The 20,681-nt window shown below is 51.3% G+C and overlaps 13 protein-coding genes across 13 annotated transcripts; 8 read left to right on the top strand and 5 right to left on the bottom strand.

The window, feature by feature from the left end:
* The first annotated feature begins 95 nt into the window (after positions 1-95).
* BD324DRAFT_154943 (hypothetical protein) lies at positions 96-2,776 on the top strand. Its single transcript, XM_022012039.1, has 9 exons — positions 96-138; positions 174-332; positions 370-483; positions 519-558; positions 647-775; positions 812-1,141; positions 1,182-1,326; positions 1,359-1,457; positions 1,494-2,776. Exons 2-9 carry the CDS (start codon positions 233-235, stop codon positions 2,607-2,609), a joined length of 2,073 nt encoding a protein of 690 aa, XP_021868763.1. The 5' UTR covers positions 96-138; positions 174-232; the 3' UTR covers positions 2,610-2,776.
* Positions 2,630-3,415, bottom strand: BD324DRAFT_636160 (caffeine-induced death protein 2-domain-containing protein). The gene is made up of 4 exons (XM_022016873.1): positions 3,264-3,415; positions 3,067-3,219; positions 2,796-3,017; positions 2,630-2,758 (listed from the first exon to the last, which is right to left on the bottom strand). Exons 1-4 carry the CDS (start codon positions 3,376-3,378, stop codon positions 2,646-2,648), a joined length of 603 nt encoding a protein of 200 aa, XP_021868762.1. The 5' UTR covers positions 3,379-3,415; the 3' UTR covers positions 2,630-2,645.
* Positions 3,416-4,122: 707 nt separating this feature from the next.
* BD324DRAFT_154684 (argininosuccinate synthase) lies at positions 4,123-5,771 on the top strand. Its single transcript, XM_022012037.1, has 6 exons — positions 4,123-4,334; positions 4,369-4,448; positions 4,487-4,583; positions 4,620-4,731; positions 4,768-4,877; positions 4,914-5,771. Exons 1-6 carry the CDS (start codon positions 4,283-4,285, stop codon positions 5,690-5,692), a joined length of 1,230 nt encoding a protein of 409 aa, XP_021868761.1. The 5' UTR covers positions 4,123-4,282; the 3' UTR covers positions 5,693-5,771.
* Positions 5,772-5,910: 139 nt separating this feature from the next.
* On the top strand, positions 5,911-6,296 carry BD324DRAFT_583584 (Sybindin-like protein; the record flags this gene model as incomplete). The annotated part of the gene is made up of 2 exons (XM_022013627.1): positions 5,911-5,977; positions 6,013-6,296. 2 exons carry the CDS (start codon positions 5,911-5,913, stop codon positions 6,294-6,296), a joined length of 351 nt encoding a protein of 116 aa, XP_021868760.1.
* Positions 6,297-6,306: 10 nt separating this feature from the next.
* BD324DRAFT_636145 (hypothetical protein) lies at positions 6,307-7,408 on the bottom strand. The gene is made up of 6 exons (XM_022016872.1): positions 7,279-7,408; positions 6,945-7,237; positions 6,867-6,905; positions 6,694-6,832; positions 6,490-6,652; positions 6,307-6,445 (listed from the first exon to the last, which is right to left on the bottom strand). Exons 1-5 carry the CDS (start codon positions 7,383-7,385, stop codon positions 6,505-6,507), a joined length of 726 nt encoding a protein of 241 aa, XP_021868759.1. The 5' UTR covers positions 7,386-7,408; the 3' UTR covers positions 6,307-6,445; positions 6,490-6,504.
* Positions 7,409-7,604: 196 nt separating this feature from the next.
* On the top strand, positions 7,605-8,293 carry BD324DRAFT_154426 (hypothetical protein). The gene is made up of 3 exons (XM_022012036.1): positions 7,605-7,886; positions 7,930-8,052; positions 8,090-8,293. Exons 1-3 carry the CDS (start codon positions 7,709-7,711, stop codon positions 8,239-8,241), a joined length of 453 nt encoding a protein of 150 aa, XP_021868758.1. The 5' UTR covers positions 7,605-7,708; the 3' UTR covers positions 8,242-8,293.
* Positions 8,294-8,306: 13 nt separating this feature from the next.
* On the top strand, positions 8,307-9,002 carry BD324DRAFT_636139 (hypothetical protein). The gene is made up of 3 exons (XM_022016871.1): positions 8,307-8,580; positions 8,628-8,753; positions 8,796-9,002. The coding sequence occupies exons 1-3, from the start codon at positions 8,430-8,432 to the stop codon at positions 8,984-8,986; spliced, it is 468 nt and encodes a 155-aa protein (XP_021868757.1). The 5' UTR covers positions 8,307-8,429; the 3' UTR covers positions 8,987-9,002.
* A 252-nt stretch (positions 9,003-9,254) lies between these two features.
* On the bottom strand, positions 9,255-10,496 carry BD324DRAFT_604686 (hypothetical protein). Its single transcript, XM_022013987.1, has 2 exons — positions 9,939-10,496; positions 9,255-9,884 (listed from the first exon to the last, which is right to left on the bottom strand). The coding sequence occupies exons 1-2, from the start codon at positions 10,306-10,308 to the stop codon at positions 9,313-9,315; spliced, it is 942 nt and encodes a 313-aa protein (XP_021868756.1). The 5' UTR covers positions 10,309-10,496; the 3' UTR covers positions 9,255-9,312.
* Position 10,497: 1 nt separating this feature from the next.
* Positions 10,498-11,488, top strand: BD324DRAFT_683438 (hypothetical protein). Its single transcript, XM_022019186.1, has 4 exons — positions 10,498-10,951; positions 11,014-11,099; positions 11,147-11,228; positions 11,266-11,488. Exons 1-4 carry the CDS (start codon positions 10,664-10,666, stop codon positions 11,443-11,445), a joined length of 636 nt encoding a protein of 211 aa, XP_021868755.1. The 5' UTR covers positions 10,498-10,663; the 3' UTR covers positions 11,446-11,488.
* Positions 11,489-12,435, bottom strand: BD324DRAFT_683437 (hypothetical protein). Its single transcript, XM_022019185.1, has 2 exons — positions 11,731-12,435; positions 11,489-11,680 (listed from the first exon to the last, which is right to left on the bottom strand). The coding sequence occupies exons 1-2, from the start codon at positions 12,418-12,420 to the stop codon at positions 11,501-11,503; spliced, it is 870 nt and encodes a 289-aa protein (XP_021868754.1). The 5' UTR covers positions 12,421-12,435; the 3' UTR covers positions 11,489-11,500.
* A 78-nt stretch (positions 12,436-12,513) lies between these two features.
* Positions 12,514-15,282, top strand: BD324DRAFT_604681 (ATP-binding cassette transporter). Its single transcript, XM_022013986.1, has 13 exons — positions 12,514-12,884; positions 12,944-13,062; positions 13,109-13,142; positions 13,181-13,237; positions 13,286-13,696; positions 13,737-13,747; positions 13,785-13,960; positions 14,007-14,262; positions 14,315-14,620; positions 14,673-14,748; positions 14,795-14,867; positions 14,921-15,034; positions 15,087-15,282. Exons 1-13 carry the CDS (start codon positions 12,672-12,674, stop codon positions 15,146-15,148), a joined length of 1,908 nt encoding a protein of 635 aa, XP_021868753.1. The 5' UTR covers positions 12,514-12,671; the 3' UTR covers positions 15,149-15,282.
* Positions 15,283-15,349: 67 nt separating this feature from the next.
* On the bottom strand, positions 15,350-18,986 carry BD324DRAFT_653266 (exocyst complex component Sec10-domain-containing protein; the record flags this gene model as incomplete). Its single annotated transcript, XM_022018636.1, has 12 exons — positions 15,350-15,914; positions 15,952-16,014; positions 16,059-16,269; positions 16,307-16,542; positions 16,587-16,664; positions 16,717-17,222; positions 17,270-17,581; positions 17,620-17,794; positions 17,834-17,982; positions 18,020-18,529; positions 18,568-18,807; positions 18,852-18,986. 12 exons carry the CDS (start codon positions 18,984-18,986, stop codon positions 15,350-15,352), a joined length of 3,180 nt encoding a protein of 1,059 aa, XP_021868752.1.
* A 210-nt stretch (positions 18,987-19,196) lies between these two features.
* BD324DRAFT_583401 (putative NAD(P)H-hydrate epimerase) lies at positions 19,197-20,159 on the top strand (the record flags this gene model as incomplete). The annotated part of the gene is made up of 6 exons (XM_022013622.1): positions 19,197-19,235; positions 19,273-19,320; positions 19,359-19,460; positions 19,507-19,708; positions 19,752-20,022; positions 20,072-20,159. 6 exons carry the CDS (start codon positions 19,197-19,199, stop codon positions 20,157-20,159), a joined length of 750 nt encoding a protein of 249 aa, XP_021868751.1.
* Positions 20,160-20,681: the final 522 nt, after the last annotated feature.

The following is a 20,681-nucleotide window of genomic DNA, read 5'->3' as shown; positions in this document are numbered from 1 at the left end:
AAAAATCGATCGGGCTGTCACGCAAAGGATTTCCCGCCCATCTCTTCACGCAAACCAGAAACCCTCAGATACTCCCAGGGAGAAACAGAGTGCCAAGCCGAAAGAGATCAAAGACAAATTGCAAACGAGGCTCTCCTTGTAAGTCGTGCTTCGGGGTCTCGCGCTCACTCCAGTCTACCGGAGGACAGGACTGAAAAGGCTAGATCCACCGGTCCACGCCGGAGCGACCGAAATGCGGACCATACCGTCGGCAAGTACAAGGAAATCGAGGGAGACGATGTACCCGAACAGTCCAATGTCAAGCCTCTGTCCACTGCCGAGAAGAGTGCTCCGTAAGCCTAAACGATTCACCTTCAGCTAATAAAATAGGCTCTTTGATTATCCCCCTGACGGACGTGCCGTCCTCCAGATCACCCGCGGGGAGCGCTATCGTGTCGAGAACCAGGATTTTCTCAACGACATTCTTGTCGAGTTCGGGCTTCGGTGAGCTGCAGCTGCCAATCCTTGTTTACCTTTAGTCTCGCGTTGTCAAAGCTGCCGCCGGAAGTTCAAGCTAAAGTTCACCTTTTTAACTCTTTCTTCTACGAGAAGATTTCTGATAGGAAGCAGAAGTGGGTCTCGACGATGCCTTCCGCTGACTGTCCAGGGGCGGGCCAAAAGCAGATCCAGACAGTGAGACTCTGCCTCCTTGGCCTGGATACGATGCGGTCAAAAAGTGGACGAAGAAAGCGAATATATTTGACAAAGACTTCTTGATCGTGCCCATCAACGAGGAGTGAGTCGAGACAAAACAAACATGCGCTAATGTCAGCTATCATTGGTATCTGGCAGTCATCTACAGACCGCGGGGTTTTCTTCAACAGGCAAAATCAGTCGAGACACTTGAGAAAGACGAGCCTGATGAAAAGGGGTCAACCGATGAACGCGGGAAATCCGAACCCGTCGACCCGGACGACTCTATCGATCCCATCGATTCTCTGCATGGCCCCATGGACATCGACGAAGCCTCCAATGAGATCCAAAGCTTGACGCTTTCGGCTCAAGGGAGCCCTGAGAAGCCCACGAACGATGATGTCGAGATGGACGATCAGGCCAAGTCGAGTGACGAGAAGCCAAACTGGCCCATTCTCGACGGCGACGAGTCAGTGACAAAAAGTTGTCTCGCTAACCCGCACCCGCAGCTGCTGGATCTTCACCTTCGATTCACTCGGCGGTTCACACAAAGCCGTGCTCAGTCATTTAAATCGATACCTCCTGTATGAGGCTCATGACAAAGGTCGCCTGACCGGTTTGTCTCTCAATGCGGGCAGATATGTCGAGGCCAAGGTGAGCTCGCATTCCTACAACGCTGACAGTAGGTTCCTGGTCAACCGAACTTTTCAGATTGCGGATTGTTCCTCGTTCATTATGCCTCCCAACTGCTCAAGCACACAGAAGAGACGCTTCGCTTTCTTCAAGTAAGTCTGGCGGCACAGACTTAGACTGACTTGCAGCGACCGCCTCCCCGGTACAAGGCGCCCAATCGGCTTGCCTGGGAGCAGGATATGAAGACCGTGTGGCGAGAAGACGAGACCAAGGCGATGCGACAGGCTTGGCTTCAAGACATTGATGATATCACTGGAATATGGAACTCCATTCAGGGAATCAAGCCAGAAGAACCCATCGCCACTGCTCCCGCTCAAATGGTTCCTGAAATTCCGCCGCCGTCGCTACCACCACAGCTATCACAACAGAGGACCGTCTCCACACGCCGTCGAACAGAAAGTCCGATCAAGCAGAGAGACCCTGTCACGGAAACGCGACATCTTTCCGTTCCGCTCAATTCAGATCCTGCCAATTCCAATCTGGCTCCAGAGCTGTTCAATCTATCTCGAAGTCGGCAAGCAACATCACCTCCGTCCCGGTCCCGATCTCGCTCGCATTCACGTACTATGTCCGCTGCCATTGATCCTGAACTTTACGAGTCAGAGGTTCCCGAACCGGTCGAAGACAGAGTAGAGGATGCGGCTGAATCTCGGGCTCGCTCGACAAGTATGTCTGACTATGACGAGGAGGACAACTTTGTCGGATCGCCGCTCGATAATCTTGGAGGACAACGCAGCACGCCTTCTAATGGGATCTATCACTCGTCTCCGCATCGGTCGAACCGCGTCGCAGGATCTCGCTTGGGCCAGTCCCGGATCCCTTCTTATGACGACCGAGCTGAACGCAGTGTATCCACAGAAGAAGAGCAGGAGCCCGTAGAGCCGAGAGACGGAGACCTGGTGGACAGCACGGAGATCACCCCACGACCTGCTATGCGGGCGAGCAGCTTGGACCCGTCACGGCGTACCGGGATCCCCTTGATCACCTACTCAAGTAGATCCAAACGCCCCGCCGAGCCTTCCCCTGTGAATCAACGAAAGCATCCTCGACTATCCGAGCCTCCATCAGATATCGATCCTGACATCATGCGGGCAGACGAGGATGTGCAACATCATCTTCCTGTACCGCCAGCGAAACCCGGACATTCCAGGAGCGCATCAGATCAAGCCCCTTTGGCGCCCGACCCCGCCACAGGCAAAAGTGTAGAAGCAGCCATTCTTGTAGACAGTAGTGATGAAGAGTGATAGAATGCTGTAGCAAAGATGTTGTACCATAATGCATCATGAACTCTGTACGTCTGGTCCTCGACCTGACATGCCACTATCCGCCAAGTTCCACCATTCTTTGCCTGTGTTGTCTGGTGGATGGAAGAATGGACAACGAGATTTGAATGCTGATTGTCAGCTTTCGTCATTCGCTGTGAGTCTCACCGTCTAGAGATCGTTTCCGGATAATTGCCTCGATAGATTCTTCGTTGCCGAGCTGATTCGCAAGCACTTCTTCTTCTGCCCATCCTCGGGCCGAAGCGCCATGCATTGGTGAGGAAAATGCCGGTGTAGACGCCACTGGCTCTACTGGACGCTTTCCCTCCATGGATCTAGCGACAGTCTGAAGGCAGAATGAAAGCATGGTTTGCCGATGTGCCCAGCCGGCTTAAAAGACGTGGGTGAGTGGCCATCGAGTGAGCCTGACGGGACTCACCCATCATCTCGTGCCACAGATTGAGACACATGCCCTGCATATCAGATGACTGCTCTGAACCAGATATCCTCGATTGATCTCTTAGTTGAGCTTGAGCTCGATTCAATCTAGTTATAATTTGATCATCCAATCGGCGATACTGTTTGACCATATCTGATTTTTGGTCGTCAGCCCGAGATCTCATGCCTCGGCTTTACTCTTGAAGGCTCCCATCTGATAGCACGTCTCGGCTGATATGGTCACTTGTCGAGGTGGAGGAGTAGGAAATGAGTCATTGTATGCTGAAGAGGTGCCAAATGGTGGGTAAGACATGGTCGATACGATGGTAATGGATGAATGAGATGATGAGATGGGATGATGATGATCGTCCATTGACCAGAGTGTCCGATATCGCGGCATCCAAACGGAATCAAATTCCTCTACTACTTTATTCGATCCTCCCGCTTAAATTTGACACACGTCGAGTCGGAATTCCGCGAAAACGAAACAGATATAAAATTACAGAGATCCCAAAAATTTCTCTCTCTCTCTTCATCTTTCTTCTAGTTCACTCAACCGCATCGTGTGAGTACAGTACCTTCTGATCCCTGTCCCAGCCCTTCCAAATCTCTCTCTCTCTCTCTCTGATGACCTTCTATTCTCTCCCCGTCTTATCGACCATGTCGAACGAGCTAGGGATCTTCCTTCGCGGGTTGTTGTCCCGGAACCCCTTTCCATTCAGTCTTATCACTGTTGGAACGGGCTACCGCGCTTGCCAGCGCTTTTGTCTGAGACCATGTCCATCCAAAGCTTTTCAATGTCGCTAGAAATGACGCTGACTTGATGCTCAGCTGTTCAGTTGTATCATGTAAGTCTCCCCACTTCAGCTCTCACATTCCCAACCCCAAATTCATGATGAAACATCTGTCAAAACCATACGCAGTTTCCACTGAATGCGTCCTCCTTTACTCGGGAGTTTGTGTTCTCTCTCTGAAGCCTCGAGCCTCTCGTGGGTTGAGCTACCTGGTTCCCTCGTCGAACCTACTTGGGTCCGGGTGGTTCCCCATGTGGCGACGTTCGAAACCTCTCACGAGCTATTAGAGTCGTTGCAGCCGGATCGAGTGAGGAAAGGATTGAGCCGATGCGAAATTGAAGCTTTTTCTTCCTTGGATGTCTGATCCCTTTTCTCTACTCCACACTACCTTTCTGTTCTGTTCCGCTGGCTAATGAAAATAGAATGGCTTCTTCTAAACAGGGCAAAGTCTTGCTCGCCTACTCAGGCGGTCTTGGTGAGCCAGCAGCGAGGAATGTAGCTCATTGTAGACACATCATGCATCCTTGCTTGGCTCATTGAGCAGGGCTACGAAGTCGTTGCATTCATGGCGGACGTCGGCCAGGAAGAGGTTAGAAGGCGATCGGGGGGTCGTGCTGACGAATGTAGGATTTTGAAGCTGCTCGAAGCAAGGCTCTGAAGTGCGGAGCGTCTGGCTTCTTCCTTGAAGACATGAAGAAGGAGTTCGTCGAAGAGCTCATTTATCGTAGGTTTCTAAGCCAAGACTGGGCTAACTAGGCAGCCGCCGTTCAATGCAATGCCATTTACGAAAACGTCTACCTTCTCGGTACATCCCTAGCTCGTCCAGTCATTGCCCGTGGGATGATTGAGGTGGCTTTGAGGGAAAAGTGCGAGTGAGTGTGCTCACTCATACAAGCGCTGACGAATAGCTTTGTCTCTCACGGATGCACTGGCAAAGGGAACGATCAAGTTCGATTCGAACTCGCATTCTACGGTCTCGCACCCACTATCAAAGTCGTTGCCCCATGGCGATTGCCAGGTGAGCTTGCTTATGCGAGCGTGCGCTCATGTACAGAATTCTACAACCGATTTGCCGGACGATCCGACCTCCTCGCTTACGCCGCCGAGAAGGGCATTCCCGTCGTCCAGACCGCTGCGAAACCATGGTCAACCGACGAGAACCTGTTCCACATTTCTTACGAAGCTGGTATCCTGGAGGACCCCAACACCACTCCCCCTGATGACATGTGGAAGCTCACCACCTCCCCTCAACGCGCACCAGAAGAGCCTGAACAAGTCCACATCGAGTTCGCCAAGGGTCTCCCTGTCAAGGTAACCTACCCTGCTTCAGGCAAGACCGTCACGGGATCTGTTGAAATTTTCCTTTCTCTCAACGCTCTCGCTCGAAAGCACGGCGTTGGCCGTATCGACATTGTCGAGAACCGATTCATTGGCGTCAAATCCCGAGGATGTTACGAGTCTCCAGCCGGTACCATCCTGCGAGCCGCACACATGGACCTCGAAGGCATGACTTTGGACCGAAACGTTCGAGCTCTCCGAGACCAATTTATTACCACCAGCTTTTCTCAAATCTTGTACAATGGATTCTTCTTCTCTCCAGAACGAGAATTCATCACCGCTGCCATTCCCGCCAGTCAAAAGACCGTCAACGGACTCGTCAGGCTCAGCTGCTACAAGGGCAACGTCACGATTGAAGGACGTGACTCGGATGAGGGTTTGTACGACGCCAAATTCTCGTCCATGGACGAAATGGGAGGATTCGAGCCTACCGCCACCACTGGATTTATCGATATCTCGAGCATCCGAATCAAGGCCTGGGCTCGAGCCAAGTGAGTCGATCAAACGAGAGCGATTGCTGACATTGCTCAGCCATGTGCGTGGTCAAGGAGGAGTCGGCATCAAGGACGTCTACAACAGGGATTAAAAAGGAAGAATGCAGCATAGAATAATCATAGATGAGCTCAACCATATTTTTGTATATATGCTTTTTTTACGGCCAACAATGAATTAAAAGTCTCTCTCCCTCTACCTTCACCCGACCACCGCTCAGTATGACTGTCCATGCGTTGTGGGTGATCAACAAAGCTGGTGGACTGGTGTTCAGCAGGTCGTATTCAGGTGAGAATAGCGCTCAGGATGCATTCTGATGTCAGACACACTCCCTCCTCTTCCTCTGAACACCATCCTCATTCTTGCGGGAACCCTACACGGTATTCATGCGATCACATCTAGACTCACGCCTGCTCCTCCACCTGGACCCGTTGGAGGTCTAGAGTCATTCGAAGCGGAGAGCTGGGGAGGACGAGTGTTCTTGACTCCGACAGGTACCAAATTCGTCGTCTTGCATTCACTCCCTCATCCTGGATTGGATGACCTATTGAAACGAATTTACGAAACCTGTAGGGCTTGCTCAACCTGTGTGGACATCTCATGCTGATGCGTCCTAGACTCTGACGCAGTCATGAAGAATCCCTTCCATACGCTCGAGATGCCTATCAATTCCACCTTGTTCGACACTCGATTACAGACGTTGATAGCGGCTGCAAACGCTTGAGAGAGAGAAAGAAGGACACTTTGTAATAATCGCTACAGTGCTACGTTACGGTCTTCGACCAGTTGTATGAACGTACGTTGGAATCCCGCATCTACTCTTCCCAGGCGTCGATGCGCTGTTCCACGACTTTGGAGAGCTCTGCTTCTAGCTCGCCATCCCCATCCATCAAATCAATGGTCAGACCTTCAGACTTGGGCTCGTTGGCACAGGCAAGCAATGCTTTCGCGACAAGCTCGCGACTGATTCATCAGTCACGCCTTTTGTATCGTTTCATGCTTACCTGGTCTTGCCCGTTTGGCATAGACCCATTTGGCATTTACCTGCGGGTTCCATGGTCAGACCGCCAGGGCGTAGCACAGTGTATTGTAGAGCCTTTCTTGAGTGCAATTCGACCTCTGCCTTGTATTTCGCATCCATGTCTACTATCAGCTCAGCAGCAAAGGCACGACTCACATCTACCAATTGCATTCCATGTCTTGTCACTGCTGTCCTCTGTTTCCTCAGCTCAGAATCCTACCCTCGTCAACTTACTGGACTCTTGCGTGTAGTGCTTTGGATATCCCTTGTCCCTGTCTCTCACGTCGATAGCGCCCACGTAGAGCAACCGCCTGACATTCGCAGCTTCCATCGCGTCAAAGACCTTGACGGCACCTTCAAAATCTACTTTCGTCGTCCTAGAAGGATCGCCTTTGCCTCCCGCGCCAGCTGAGAATATCACAGCATCAGGTTTGTGATCACTCAAGAGATCTGTGATCTGAGGTACGGTTGCGTCCTCGATGGAGAGGATGCTTGGCTTTCCACCCATCGATTCGAGGTCAGAATGGCTATCCGTCATTAAGCGAACACCCGCACATGGAGAACTCACTGGGAGTCATTCCTGACCACACAGACGACCTTGTGACCTTGTCCTGATGCGATACGAGTAAAGTGACGGGCTACTTTGCCCCCACCACCGAAGATAACGAATTTCATGCTGTCCGAGGTCAAAGGTAGAACGCCTGTACAATCGATCCCTACATGACGTATCCATACGCGAAAAGAGTGTGGCAGCTCGATACGCACACTTGGAGTCCTTGCATCGGATCATATGACGACCTTTGAGAGTACTTCCTCGCCTTCTACTATACTTGCACGAGGCACCACCTCCGCTCGGAAGTGCAAAGGGGCAGTGACACCTCCTTTGAGGGCAGATTTCGTGTTCAGTCCAATGGTGTGATAGAACGAATTGCTCCCTCTGGAATGATATAAGGCTCTGACACCCATTGGCTCTTTCCACTTCTCTAGCTTACACAAGCATGAACAGCCAAAGCAACAACCAGGCGGGGAGTGACGTTACTGATGAGGTTGCGGATCGTGGCAATACAGATGTCGCGACGCACCCTGTCTATCAGAACTCCGAACCCACGGATGAGTCAACTAGAGGCCATGATCACAGCAACAGTCCAGCTTCCGCGGGATGCCCTCAGAGCGGTGGTAAGCTCACGAAAAGGAAATGCAACAAGACTGACAATTGAAGGACTATGCTGTGCCTTGCTTGCCACGGATTCAGACGCTGCACGCAGCGCAACGAAAACGTGTGAAATCTGTGGCGAGACTACCGATGCTAGCTGTGCCCAGTTTTACCGGACTGGAGAAAGCAGTGAGGTCATCCTGGGCTCATCCTCTGATGTTCACAGCGGAATATTACTGGGAGCATCCTAGTGCGAGGCCGAATGCCACCCATCAGCGTGATCAGAGCAATGAAGAGTCGCAGAGGAATGGTAATCTGACCAATGGTACTTTGACGAATGGCGTTGCCTCCACTGACGTTACCCACGAATCCGAGTAAGTCCCGTTGTCTATAAATGTGAACCCAGTCAGTCGATACGCTGCGTTATGCATTGCTGCATTCTTGCTTATCGGTGACCCCGTTACTTGATTCCCGCGTATCGCGATTTCTCGATCCTTTGATGGCCTTCCTTACAGCTCGTTGTGGCATCACGTCTGCGAGCCTTCCAAAATGGTAAGTGCGCGAGCATGACGAGCTGTCCAGTGGAGCAAGAAGGCTCGCACGGCCGTATATATTGCAGTGATGGGCTCGTTGGTCTCACAAAGTGGTATCAGTCCAGCAACGCTATGACCCAGCGCCATCATTTAGAAGCGGCAACGTGCCCCGAGAGCGAAAATAGTACAGTAAAGTCGACGGACAGGTGTACGGCACTGACATCGTTGCAGGAACTTGCTTCACCTATATCGATACATATTCATCAGCAGTATTGGACTCTGAGAAACGATGCTTGAACTGTTTGCGACTCTCAGACGCTAGCAACGCGAGGACGGAGGATCAATCAGATGGACAAAGTAAGTCGTTGATGCGGTAGGGGCAAAGCTCACGTCGCTCAGCTTATTTCTGGTGGTATCCGCCTGGGCGCACTGCCGCCGAAGGATCGGCAGAGAGGAACAACAATGTCTTCAAGACCGGCCAGGAGAAGACGTTCCATACGAGTGGCTATGCCACGGAGCCCAAATCCTCCCCTGAGGAGTCGAAGGAGAGCCATGACCTGAAAGTATCCAAGGAAATGCCTGGCAGCTGAATGAGACGTCTTCTCCTGCATGCATACACCACACCTTTCCTCTGACTGCGAACTATACAGACAGCCAGCAAGCACTGCTACATCACGTGGGCTGGAATTCGGGGAACGAGCATTTTTGGCGCCGACTTGAGGAATGTACATATTACATACAATGCCTATACGACGCATTTCGCCAGGCAATTCTCATTGATGGTGAAAAGAGTCTCGACGAGCCTCGTGGCCAGCGACTCAGAAACGAGGTCAGCCCTGCTAGCCCGACGCCGAGCGTGTACGTGAGAGCCGCATGCATACAAGGGAGAGAATGATCTAATTTGTCCCTGCTATATCTACTCGTTCCACTGCTGCGTCTTTTCAATGAACTGCTCCCATGTCGTAGCCGGTTCATCCAGTATATCAGTCGAGAGCTGCTCGCCTCTGAAGTATCCTGGGTTCTCGATGAACTCAAACATTTGAGTCAAATCTTCGGCGATAGCTTGAGGCATGCCTCTACCCTCAAGAGCCTGAAGAAAGTTCTCCCTCGGGATCTGAACCGCAGACGCCCCCTTGGCTTTGGTGGGTCGAAGTTTGGCCAAGGTGGATGCAATCTCATCGTATGTGAGGTATGCCGTCGCTGCCTTGATATGCTTCCCAAGAGTCTGATCAGGCTTCAAAAAGATTGCCTTGACAAATTTGCCGGTATCGGCCTCGGCGTCGAAAATTGGAACTTTGCTAGAAGGGCTGATGGGAATGAATTGAGTGAGGGCTCCTGTCTGAGGATTGGGATTAAAGCCAGTGACGAAGTTGGAGAGGAAGTATCCAGGCATGAATTTAGTGTTGGGTACACCGAGACTGTCGATGTAGTCTGCAGCGTCGGCTTTTGAGTCAAAGTGGTAGACTTTGCTGAGTCGCCCCTTGGTTGCTGATGTCGAGGGTCAGTGAGACGTTTATGTCAGGCGCAAGATGCTCAACTCACCATCATTCACGTTGTAAAGCATACTGTACACCAAATGCTTGACTCCCGCTGCCTTGGCCGCATCGCCAATGTTTTTACCCTGTTGAGTCTCACGTTCCTTTGCATTGTCTCCGAGTGACCAGAAGTCTGTCACTGCGAAAACACCATGAGCACCTTCGAATGCCCTTTTCAGCGATTCGGTATCGTCCAGATCCGCCTTGACCAAGTCGACACCTTGCGAAGACAGTTTCTGAGACTTTGCAGACGATGGATCTCGTGTGATGCCTCGAAGTGAGAATTGAGACTTGGCTTGAGGGTCGGCTAGGATCGACCGGATGACCGATCCGCCTTGATTACCGGTGGCTCCGAGGATGACGAGGAGTTTGGACATGGCAAGAGGGTGAAGGGGAGTATGAGTGAGGTGAGAGTGTGATATAGTGTCAATGTGAGATTGGAGTTGATCTGGTGAAGAGAACTATGTTGTTGAAAGCGATGGGTGATTGAGTGACCGCTTGGCAGGTCCCTCCTCGTCCCTTTTTATATCCACAGTCTCGCTCTGGTGTAAGGGTCGGAATGCTGACCATTATCAATCCGCCACACTCTGATTCCACGCCACCATTTATAAGCTCATATCATTTTTGATTCCGTCGTCTATCCCCGTGGGACGACTACTGACCAAGCCCGGAAAATTTGGAGCTTTCCGATGGGATCCACGGCAACAACACATCTCTAACCGCTTATCAACCATGAGACCCTCTATGATTCTAGCAACTACTATCATTGCAGCGACTACCTCGGTGATCGCAGCGAGGCAGTTGCACCTCGGTGTCGATTCACCGAGCCTCTCTGTCGATTCGCCGATGATCCCTTCATCAGACCCTTCTTTCCCTCAACCAGGATCATTAGGGACGGATGCCGGACCGAGTCGAGAAGTTGGCAAAGATGGGAAGTGGAGCCATACGCTTGCTGATGCGTTGACTATGGGAAGGAAAGCTGGCGTATGGTGGGAGTATGCAAGAGATGTCAGCGGAGTGGTGAGTGTGGCGCCTTTCAGGTAGCCATCCAGCGGCAAATCACAGTGCTCATTTCATCATAGGCCACGAGATTGCAGTCAAAGGGAACGGAGCGAACAACTGTCTTCGTCCCAGTCGACAGTGCTATGAAACGTCTGACCCGCAAGCCGTGAGATAGATGATCCAGCTTTTTTCTATTCATCTGACGCAGAACAGGCACCAAAACGCAGACGGCAGTACCGATGAAGACTCTATTCAGAAGAACGTCGACCGCTTCATCTCTGCACACGTCATTCCTGTGAGTCACAGGGCGCGAGATCCATCTAACAGTTCAGGAGCTGGTCAACCTCCCTACCAAGAGCAAAGTCGAAACATTACTACCTGGGTTGAGCATTCAAGTGGTGAAGAAAAACGACGGTTGGATCGTTCAACCAGGGGATATACCAGTCCTAGAATTCAATGACGTCTCAAACGGGCGTATCGTATACATGGATGGTGTCATCAGCGTTGATTGAGGGTCGTTGTATTATACTTGTTGCTTGTGTATGTATTGCTACAGATTGCGGATCTCTAATAGTCATACTCTCCTTGACCATTCTGGTTTGGCATGGAGACGCTTCTAGCGGGTTCAGTCCTGTCTACCGCATCGCTAGGCTCCTGTTCGGCAAAGTAGGCATCTTCTTGATCCCTCTCAGCCGTCACGTCTCCTCCAGGCGGCTCGGCAAAGTCGATTCTCGTATAGTCCACCGTCTATGCACCGTCAGCAAGCGCCAGCAAGCGCCAGGATCCTGCTTACTCACATCTAGTCCATCTACGAAGAGTTCAGTTAAATGCTTTTCAAACGCACGCCTGACGTCCTCTTGCTCTTGCTGATTGATTTGGACTACAATTCCAGGAGGGACCATGGTATTCGCATTTGGTCCGGGGACACTCGATATACCAGGCGCATTCGTCGTCCCTTCCTCCTCATCCGACTCCTCATCGAACTCCTCTCCGACGTCATCCAGCCTCCGTTCTACCCTCCTGGCGGCCACGACTTCCATCATCTCCCTCTCCTCTTCCAGACTCCTCAGAAATCCTCCAAGCTTCTTGACATGCTGAGCATTCTCTCTGCCGGGCAAGAAGTTTTGCTCGACCCAACTTTCTTCCTCATCCACATTGACACTCGGCGGCGGCAGGGATGACCCGCCCATTCGTTCCCATAACAGAGGCCATCTCAGACGGCCGCGTTCAGCCGTCAGCTCCAGAGGTTTCGGTTCGGAAGATGCGTAGATCAGACGCCTTGATTTGATAGATTTTATGCTGGATCTCTGCCGTGGTGTAGTAATTTTGGCGAATGGCAGAGCGAGCTCATATGGAAGCTGGGCAAGGTGAGCTCGAAGGAAATTCAGTGGCGCAAGAGGGAGACCAGCAGATTGTGGTAGGTCAAGATAGGTCAAAATCCGTGTCACATCCTCCTGTGAGAGCTGCCCTTCTAGGTCACTGTCCATGATCGATCAAAGATGAGCAATCCATAATATTGATCGCCTCATGCTCCGTTCATGGTATGATCTCTCGGATCCGAACCCACTTTTTGCCTGTCCCACGTGACCAAAATTTTAACGTCGCCGCCAACTTTTCCCCCTTCCAGAGTCATTGTCTTCACAATTGACCTATACTTCTCACTCATTGAGAGACTGGTCTTGACGCATTCAAAGGCAACACAAGAGGTCACATTTATCCGTGAAGAGACACTCTCATCATGCCTTCCGCAAGCAAACAGAAGCGAATGGCCGAAAAAGCTGCCAAAGCAGCTGCCAAGGGCGACACCCCTTCATCCTCCATGACCCCCGCGACATCCACCAATGGACATTCGACTCCCATGACCAACATGAGTGCCAATGCCAGCGAGGAGGCTCTGGCGGATGCTCAAGCCGAGATGAAGAAGCTTAATCTCGCTACAGACAGGAGTGCAGTGAGTCTGGAGGTGTCAAACATGTGTTCGCTTTGAACTCGCTCTGACCATCTACCCAGGCTGGTGTCCTTGTCTCTGACCCTCAATCAAGAGATATCAAGATCGATCAGTACACTTTGAGTTTCCATGGAAGACTGTTGATCGAGGGAGCTGAAATCGCACTCAACTATGGGCAGAGGTGCGTCGAGTATTCCTTGTGTAGGAGGCTCCCTGACTGTCCTCAGATACGGTCTGTTGGGAGAGAACGGTTCCGGAAAAGTAAGGCTACACGGTGCAATTCTCGCTGACCATGCCAGTCCACATTCCTTCAGTCCATCGCCGAGAGAGACGTCGAGATTCCCGACCACATCGATGTGAGTGTGACACTACGGTCCGCATCCCTTTGTTCACACCCAATCCAGATCTACCTCGTCAGTGGAGCTGCCGAACCATCAGATGTCAATGCCCTCGACTATATCGTAGCGTCAGCCAAGGAAAAGGTCGCACGTTTGGAGAAGCTGGCGGAAGACATGTCTTTGGCGGACGATGTCGATGAGGTCGCCCTTGAACAGATCTACGAGGAGTTGGAGGAAATGGATCCGAGTACATTTGAAGCCAAGGCTGGAGCCATCTTGAGTGGTCTTGGATTCTCGCAAGTCATGATGGCGAAACCTACCAAAGACATGTCTGGAGGTTGGAGAATGAGAGTGGCACTGGCTAGAGCATTGTTCGTCAAGCCTCATTTGCTCTTACTTGATGAGCCGACGAGTCATTTGGATTTGGGAGCTGTGGTGTGGCTCGAAGCATACCTGGCGACATACAACCATATTTTGGTGAGCTCCATGATTGCTATGCTCTGGCTAATTCATTCAGATTCTCACATCGTGAATATACTATTCAATTCGCCTGCTGACGCCATAGCCACTCGGCTGATTTCATGGATAATGTCTGTACCAACATCATGGACCTGACCGTGAAGAAGAAGATGGTCTACTACGGAGGAAACTACACGACCTATGTCCGGACAAAGTCTGAGAACGAAGTCAACCAGATGAAGGCGTACGCCAAGCAGCAAGAAGAAATTCAGCACATCAAGAGTGAGTCAAAGCGTCTTGGAGCAAGCAGTCTTCTGACGTCTTCCAGAATTCATCGCTTCCGCTGGTACTTATGCCAACTTGGTCAAACAGGCCAAGTCCAAGCAGAAGATCATCGACAAGATGGAGGCTGCTGGATTGATCGAAAAAGTCGAACAGCCTCGACTGTTGAGATTCAACTTTGAGGACGTCAAGAAGCTTCCACCACCCATTATTGCCTTTAGCGATGTGGCGTTCTCTTACTCGGGTGAAAAGAAGGACTACCTATACCGTGATCTCAACTTTGGTATCGACATGGACTCAAGGTGAGAGCAAACTCTCTCGAGCCCTTACAGCGCATGTTGACGCATGCCTCAGAATTGCCATTGTCGGAGACAACGGTACCGGAAAATCTACCCTGCTGAATCTCATTACCGGAGCTTTGGTTCCGGTCGAAGGCACAGTCTCCCGACACAATTCACTAAAACTTGCCAAGTACTCGCAACATTCAGCCGATCAATTGCCATACGATGTATCCCCAGTCGATCACCTCGCGTCACTCTACCATGAGAAGTTCCCAACTGCTGATATGCAGTTCTGGAGACAGCAGATCGGACGTTTCGGAGTTACTGGCGCCCATCAGACCAATCCTATCAATCAACTTTCTGATGGATTGCGGAATCGGTGAGTCTATTTTGAATCCAAATCAAATTGAGTGTGCTGAGATATGGTTCAGAGTCGTGTTCGCTATCCTCGCTATGGAACACCCTCACGTCTTGTTGTTGGATGAGCCTACCAACCACTTGGACATGGTGAGTGTCATAACTGATGTTTCACTCGTTTCTGACACCGCTTCAGGCCTCTATCGACTCTCTCGCTGCTGCCATCAAGGAGTTTGAGGGTGGTGTCGTGATTGTCTCACACGATTTCCGTGAGTACACTGTGTCTTGTCAGACACAAAGGCGCTGACGCTCTGCCCCGCAGGTCTGATCTCTCAAGTCGCCGATGATCTATGGGAAGTCAAGGATAAGACAGTCACCAACTTGACAAAGGAAGACATCACAATTGTAGACTACAAAAAGTCCTTGGCTAAGAGAAGTGAGTCAGGGCCGGTGGTCATCCCATTTTCTCGCGTCTGACTCGTGTTTAGGTCAAGCGCAGATTGAAAAGGCTCGATTGATCTCAAAGAACGCGACAAAGGGAGTAGTATAAATGGCTCGTATCGTCCATCAAAGGGGCACTGCCACTGTGATCTGAGCTTCTCCATTCATAGACAACATTTTTCGCCTCTTCAGGGCAGCAGATCAGGTTTCATCTTGTAGCATGTCGGTGCAATAATGACAACAGTCTCTCATGAGGTCATTCTCGTTTCATTTAAGTCTACAACAGATGGCTCCCCCACGCCTTCAAGGCCTAGTGCAATCCGAAATATACAGGTTGCTGCGATGCAAATAAGGCTTGACTCCTCGCCAGCTCTGGATTCGCTTTGAGTCTAGCCGCTCGTTCAGCTTCACTCTTTCGAATAGCCTCTAATTCTTCAGGCGTGTACGCCTCAAATTCCTTGAGCAATTCTTTCAATTTGCCCATTCCCGCACCGGCCACTCCAGACATGGCACTGAATCTGGAACCTTTGAACATGCCTCGATTGGCATTTCCCGATCCTGTTCCTGACCCACTTGCTCCATAGATGCCGTTACCATTGGTTTGCGAGGTCTGCGTCTCTGGTCCGGGTGCAGCCGCAGGAAGACCGTCATCTAGAACTAATGTCTTGTTGAAACTATTCCAATCGGATCGCTGGGCAAGGTAAGGTCGAAGAAGTCGGGATTCGATTCGACCTAGGTGCCCTTCAGTAAGATACGACTTGAGGACATTGGGCTGGACGATGAACGAGTTGCCAAGTTGTCTGAGCATCTCGAATCGATAGTTGAGAGCCGGAAGGCCAAATGTCGCAATGACCTCTTGATACGATGCAAGATCCCTGGACTCGTCAGCTCGTGTTTCAGACCTTGACTCACTTTGTGAGCATCAGACCACCCGTAGGATTGACGGGGAACTTTTTGTAGTGCTCAAGGAGAAGACTACGATCGGTGAGCCCATGTCGCGTTTTATGCTCTCCACTCACGCATGAAACGCGACTCCAACCTCCATCAAGAACGACTCGATGTTTTTCCCGCTCAAGCCTTCAAAAGCGGCATCTTTGACTGTTTCCAGGAATTGACAAGACAATTCGCAAGGCTCCGTGATAGTTCGAGCGAAAGACAGATCGTCATCTTTCGGCTTGTAATCGTTTTTCTTCTGTTTGGTCAAAAGGAAACTCAACCAAGTCATCATGCCTGGAGGGTGAGCTGTTACCCAGTAGGAGCAGCTCACTGTCTAGAGACTTTTGGATCACGCTGTTGATCTTGCCCTCTAGCCTGACGATATGATGTGTATTGGACTGACCCATCTCTCTCCGAATCACAGCTGAAGATGCCGTCAAGGGGAACAATGCCGTTGTCGTGTACCGTTGCCAGACTTGGCATATCAGGTCGGCGGGCTTAAGCACACCCATGACAGTGAGGTCCGGTTCCGCTTTGCTGTCTTGGTTTTCAAGTAGTGCCACAGCGCTACACAGATCAGCACAGTGTAGAAGCTACACTACCAAACTTACGAATCCAGAGCGGTCTCGATCAAAGAGCGACAGATCGCCTCAGCTAGAACTTTGAACAGCGCAAACGCGTTCTTAGCACTACGCAGTAGGACATCAGGTTCTGACCGTGACTGGTTACAACTTGGCTCACACATCGCTCGCCGGACATAATTCTACCACTCGCCCAACGGCCTCCGCATGCCATTTCAGCATGCGTTCCGCCATAGCCAGCGTAAGCACACCATCCGTCGCCCAGACCTTCTCCTCTAATCCCTTATTCACTAGATCACCTCGAACACTATTATTACGCGACAGACCAGGTCTCCCAATCGGACTCATGGCACCCGAATTAAGAGCCGGAGATGACGGTCGGCTGGGAGTGTTGATGGAGATGGTTAGATGGGGCGGGACTGCCGTCTTGTTCATCATTGGCGAAGTGACGTTCTTGGGACTGGCACCCATTGCTGGAGAGGCAACGCGAGCTGCGGCTGCTTGACCGTAGGATGTGGCGGAGGAAGTGAACACATTGGCGTATTTCGAGATGGCAGCAGCGGCCGCGGACGCCGTGGACGAGGCCCCATCCTTCGAATTACTGCTAGACAGTTGATGCACGACCTTGTCCAGGAGAGAATTTGGCTTGGCCTTGAGGACGGTCTCCTGAACGGTATGTCAGCCAAGACGATATCACAATTGGGGAGACCCACGTGATACCGGGTAAAACGACTCAGTAATCCAGCATACAACTCGACCAAGTTCTTGCTCTCGCTCTCCATGTATTTCTGCCCCTCTAACCAGGGTACAAACATCCCCTCGATCACATGATCTAACATGGCTGAGACTGTTCCCGTCGTTGTGGATGCGATCCGAGATGCGGGGTCGAAGAGGGCAGCGTCATAGGCCTTGAGATCTTCTACCAGAGCAGAGCATAGGGAATGAGTAACGTTCAGTACTCGAAGAACGGCGAGAGTCGAAATAGCAGTGGCACGAGACACAAGGGCCTCGAGGTGTTGCTCGACCTGATCGTGAGCGCTCGTTGGCCAGGCTCCAGACTTACGACCTGAGCAAATACTCTTTGAATGAAAACCTTCATTACGGAAATGGGGTCGGGGAATACAGCCTTCACAATCTGAGCTTCTTGACTGACTGTGATTCTGATTTCTTTGAACAGAGCCTTCGTGCCAGGTTCAGTGAGAGGCGCGGATGCATCGGGATCCCCAATGGTCTCCCAGCTGAGAAATAAGCATCATAATCAGAGCCGTAAGACTCACATGTCCACATAATCCCCGTTCGCCTTCCCTTTCTGCTTCTCCGCCTCTTCCAGTACCCGATCCTTCGACATGAAAAAGTCATGTTGATTGACATAGATCTGAACGCAAGATGCACCTCCATTAAAATCCTGCAGGGTTCTGGCGCAGTGCTAGAATGATGAGATCCGACTGCAAGGCTCGACTCACCGCCATCATCCTTGGATCACCTTTTCTGTAGCTTCTGTCGAACAACCTCAAAACTTCCTTCTCAAACCGCTCGCAGTATCTCTCCACCTCGTCTCGAACTCTCTCTGCCTTTTCCTTTTCGGATCTCAGCCTGCCTATCCGTTTGGCAGGTATGGATTCTCCCTCTTTAGCGCCTTCAGCTTCGGAAACGGCAGTCGCTGCATTGTCCGCCATATCTTTCGCCACAGCCATGAGCCTTCTGAGAATGATGGAGAGCCTCGTCCGACCTTCGCGAGATGTCCGGGTCTCGAACAGAGCTTCGAGTGGATGTGCGGGTGCCTTGGGGTCCCCCGCTTCATGTGTGTATGAGGTATGATGAACGAGGGCAAGGTAGTAGGATACCAAAAGGGACGTAGACTGAGCCGTGGATCGAGTTTGATGAAGGGCGTCCAGCTGTTCACCTATGCGAACAGCCGTTCGGCTGACGTCGGTGATTTTGCTCTCAAGATTAGAGAAAGAGCTCCCAATGGCCTTTGTTGTCAGCCTGAGCAATAAGCTCTGCTGCTCACCTCGAATCCTCCGTCGAGTTCTCTCAGCCTCTTTCCATACTCTCTTTCTGCTCTCCTCACATCGCTTTCCATTTTTCGCGTCCGCTCAGCAACTTGTTGCCTTAAACTCAGCAACGAATCTAATGCTGGGGAAAAGACGGAGATGAATGGTCGAGGATCAAATGGACCAGAGCTGGCTTTGCTCTCCGCGACGACATTCTCACTGAGAGTCCCGATAAAATCCTCGGTGGAATAGTTGGACTAAGGTGAGGGATCAGTGCTTGCCTCTTACCTTCGAAACCCACCTCAAAGGTCGAAAGCTGAAGGGCCTTCTCGATGACTGGATCAGCCTTTGGTCGCAGAGGTGATGCCATGCCCTCGGTCAAGGGAACCATCTGGCGCTTCGCCGGACGCTTTGGAGGCGAGACCGGCGAGGCCATGGTGAATTGGGTGCAGATGGGACAGAAATGTTGGTTGTGAGTGGGATCATGCAACCAGTGAGGTCGCGAGTGACTTTGTGCTTGATCATGCGAGGAATTTGATTCCGTCGCCGAGGAAACGTCATGGTGATCAGCTGGACACAGCCAGCGGTCACGACCATTCACTGCAGGGAGAAGACCAGTGAGACTCGTCTCTGAAGGTCAGGCAACATGTCGATCCGATACATCAGCCAGAAAGTGGCTCAGCAGGTGGATCCGGCGGATCCTCATAGAGCTGACAGGGCAGATTGATGAGGAGTTAATGTCTGCCTCGGGAGCTTTCTCGCTCGACCAGGTATGTCCATTAGGGACCTCTCTTAACTGATATTTTAGCTCATGGAACTTGCCGGATTGTCATGCGCGCAAGCTCTTGCAAAGTCGTTCCCAGTCAAGACGCACCGGAGAGTGATCGTCTGCTGCGGACCGGGGAATCAGGTGGGTCGGATCCGTTCGCCTCTAGCCTTTTCTGACGCCATGGCAGGGAGGGGATGGATTGGTCGCAGCCAGGCATCTTCACATGTTCCGATATCAGCCTACCGTCTACTTGCCCAAACCTGGTTCGAAAGATATCTATCAACGCCTCTTGACTCAAGTGGAAAATCTGAAAATCCCTGTTCTTAAGAATGAAGATGAGTTCCAAAAGAGTTTGACAGAGCAGGACGTCATCCTCGATGCCATCTTTGGTGGGCAAGCGCGTTGCTGTACGGATGCTAAACATTCTTAAAGGCTTCTCGTTCAAGCCCCCTCTCCGGGCGCCATTTCACACCATCCTAAAGCTTATCGGGTCCTCCAACGTCCCCATCTTCTCCGTCGACATCCCTTCAGGTTGGGATGTGGAAAAGGGCAAACAGCCACTCAGGACCCAGCCGGATGAAGACGGAAACTCAGAAACTGTCGACACATTTAATCCAGAGGCCTTGATCAGTCTTACGGCGCCGAAGGAAGGTGTGAAAGAGTTCAAAGGGCGACACTGGCTGGGTGGTCGATTCGTACCCGAGTGAGTGGACAAGATGACGAAGACTCTGCCACGCTTACGAAAAAACAAGCGAGCTGGCTCGGAAGTTTGAGCTCAACCTGCCAGAATACAACGATACGGATCAGGTGGTGGAGCTACCATCAGGCAGGACCGATTGATGGGCCTCATCAGGCCGTTTTGTGCGTCATAGAGAACTGTATCTATACCATCCGCGATGAATCACGATAACGCGACTGTGATCTCCGTTTCCTCTACCTAGCGGGATCAATCCTAGCAGCAACTCCACCCGCACGTTCCAGATTGACTGGCTTCGGCCAAGTCTGTTCTAAGCAAGTTGTTAGGCCCAAAGTCGAATGACTTGGCAGACATCCCTGCCACTATGCCACTTCGTCTGACTTTGGGTAATCCCAGGATCGCTGTGCCCCGCCTTGAACATTTCCTCGTGCATCATCAGCTCATCTTCACAACATGAGCTCTAGACCTTCTCCGCTTGCACAGGTCTTGTCAGTCTTCCAGTTGATAACATTGTTCCGTCATCTCTTAGACCAGACGATATTGCAGGACAGCCGATAACGCTAACGAATTGCTTGGCAGCGATCTAGTTTTCAATTTCTTACTCTTGACCATGGCTCGACTATCTTTTACTGACCCTAACCAGCTCACCGCATCTCTCGCTCATC

The sequence above is a fragment of the Kockovaella imperatae genome (assembly GCF_002102565.1).
Source record: "Kockovaella imperatae strain NRRL Y-17943 chromosome Unknown BD324scaffold_14, whole genome shotgun sequence".
NCBI lineage: Eukaryota > Fungi > Basidiomycota > Tremellomycetes > Tremellales > Cuniculitremaceae > Kockovaella > Kockovaella imperatae.
This window is presented reverse-complemented; position numbering and strand designations above follow the sequence as displayed.

Coding starts and splice junctions, on each gene's coding strand:
- BD324DRAFT_154943 (XM_022012039.1), top strand. CDS start 233: ATGCGGACCATACCGTCGGCAAGTACAAGGAAATCGAGGGAGACGATG. Junction 333..369: donor ACTGCCGAGAAGAGTGCTCC/GTAAGCCTAAAC, acceptor CTAATAAAATAG/GCTCTTTGATTATCCCCCTG. Junction 484..518: donor CTTGTCGAGTTCGGGCTTCG/GTGAGCTGCAGC, acceptor GTTTACCTTTAG/TCTCGCGTTGTCAAAGCTGC.
- BD324DRAFT_636160 (XM_022016873.1), bottom strand. CDS start 3,378: ATGTCTTACCCACCATTTGGCACCTCTTCAGCATACAATGACTCATTT. Junction 3,220..3,263: donor TCAGATGGGAGCCTTCAAGA/GTAAAGCCGAGG, acceptor ACCAAAAATCAG/ATATGGTCAAACAGTATCGC. Junction 3,018..3,066: donor TCTGTGGCACGAGATGATGG/GTGAGTCCCGTC, acceptor ACGTCTTTTAAG/CCGGCTGGGCACATCGGCAA.
- BD324DRAFT_154684 (XM_022012037.1), top strand. CDS start 4,283: ATGGCTTCTTCTAAACAGGGCAAAGTCTTGCTCGCCTACTCAGGCGGT. Junction 4,335..4,368: donor CGCCTACTCAGGCGGTCTTG/GTGAGCCAGCAG, acceptor AGCTCATTGTAG/ACACATCATGCATCCTTGCT. Junction 4,584..4,619: donor CGTCGAAGAGCTCATTTATC/GTAGGTTTCTAA, acceptor CTAACTAGGCAG/CCGCCGTTCAATGCAATGCC.
- BD324DRAFT_636145 (XM_022016872.1), bottom strand. CDS start 7,385: ATGAAATTCGTTATCTTCGGTGGTGGGGGCAAAGTAGCCCGTCACTTT. Junction 7,238..7,278: donor GTGGTCAGGAATGACTCCCA/GTGAGTTCTCCA, acceptor AATGACGGATAG/CCATTCTGACCTCGAATCGA. Junction 6,833..6,866: donor ATGGAATGCAATTGGTAGAT/GTGAGTCGTGCC, acceptor AGCTGATAGTAG/ACATGGATGCGAAATACAAG.
- BD324DRAFT_154426 (XM_022012036.1), top strand. CDS start 7,709: ATGAACAGCCAAAGCAACAACCAGGCGGGGAGTGACGTTACTGATGAG. Junction 7,887..7,929: donor GGGATGCCCTCAGAGCGGTG/GTAAGCTCACGA, acceptor TGACAATTGAAG/GACTATGCTGTGCCTTGCTT. Junction 8,053..8,089: donor TTACCGGACTGGAGAAAGCA/GTGAGGTCATCC, acceptor TGATGTTCACAG/CGGAATATTACTGGGAGCAT.
- BD324DRAFT_636139 (XM_022016871.1), top strand. CDS start 8,430: ATGACGAGCTGTCCAGTGGAGCAAGAAGGCTCGCACGGCCGTATATAT. Junction 8,581..8,627: donor GTGCCCCGAGAGCGAAAATA/GTACAGTAAAGT, acceptor ACATCGTTGCAG/GAACTTGCTTCACCTATATC. Junction 8,754..8,795: donor GGATCAATCAGATGGACAAA/GTAAGTCGTTGA, acceptor CACGTCGCTCAG/CTTATTTCTGGTGGTATCCG.
- BD324DRAFT_604686 (XM_022013987.1), bottom strand. CDS start 10,308: ATGTCCAAACTCCTCGTCATCCTCGGAGCCACCGGTAATCAAGGCGGA. Junction 9,885..9,938: donor GCTTTACAACGTGAATGATG/GTGAGTTGAGCA, acceptor CCTCGACATCAG/CAACCAAGGGGCGACTCAGC.
- BD324DRAFT_683438 (XM_022019186.1), top strand. CDS start 10,664: ATGAGACCCTCTATGATTCTAGCAACTACTATCATTGCAGCGACTACC. Junction 11,100..11,146: donor AAACGTCTGACCCGCAAGCC/GTGAGATAGATG, acceptor GACGCAGAACAG/GCACCAAAACGCAGACGGCA. Junction 11,229..11,265: donor TCTCTGCACACGTCATTCCT/GTGAGTCACAGG, acceptor CTAACAGTTCAG/GAGCTGGTCAACCTCCCTAC.
- BD324DRAFT_683437 (XM_022019185.1), bottom strand. CDS start 12,420: ATGGACAGTGACCTAGAAGGGCAGCTCTCACAGGAGGATGTGACACGG. Junction 11,681..11,730: donor TCTTCGTAGATGGACTAGAT/GTGAGTAAGCAG, acceptor GACGGTGCATAG/ACGGTGGACTATACGAGAAT.
- BD324DRAFT_604681 (XM_022013986.1), top strand. CDS start 12,672: ATGCCTTCCGCAAGCAAACAGAAGCGAATGGCCGAAAAAGCTGCCAAA. Junction 12,885..12,943: donor TCGCTACAGACAGGAGTGCA/GTGAGTCTGGAG, acceptor CCATCTACCCAG/GCTGGTGTCCTTGTCTCTGA. Junction 13,143..13,180: donor GAGAGAACGGTTCCGGAAAA/GTAAGGCTACAC, acceptor TGACCATGCCAG/TCCACATTCCTTCAGTCCAT.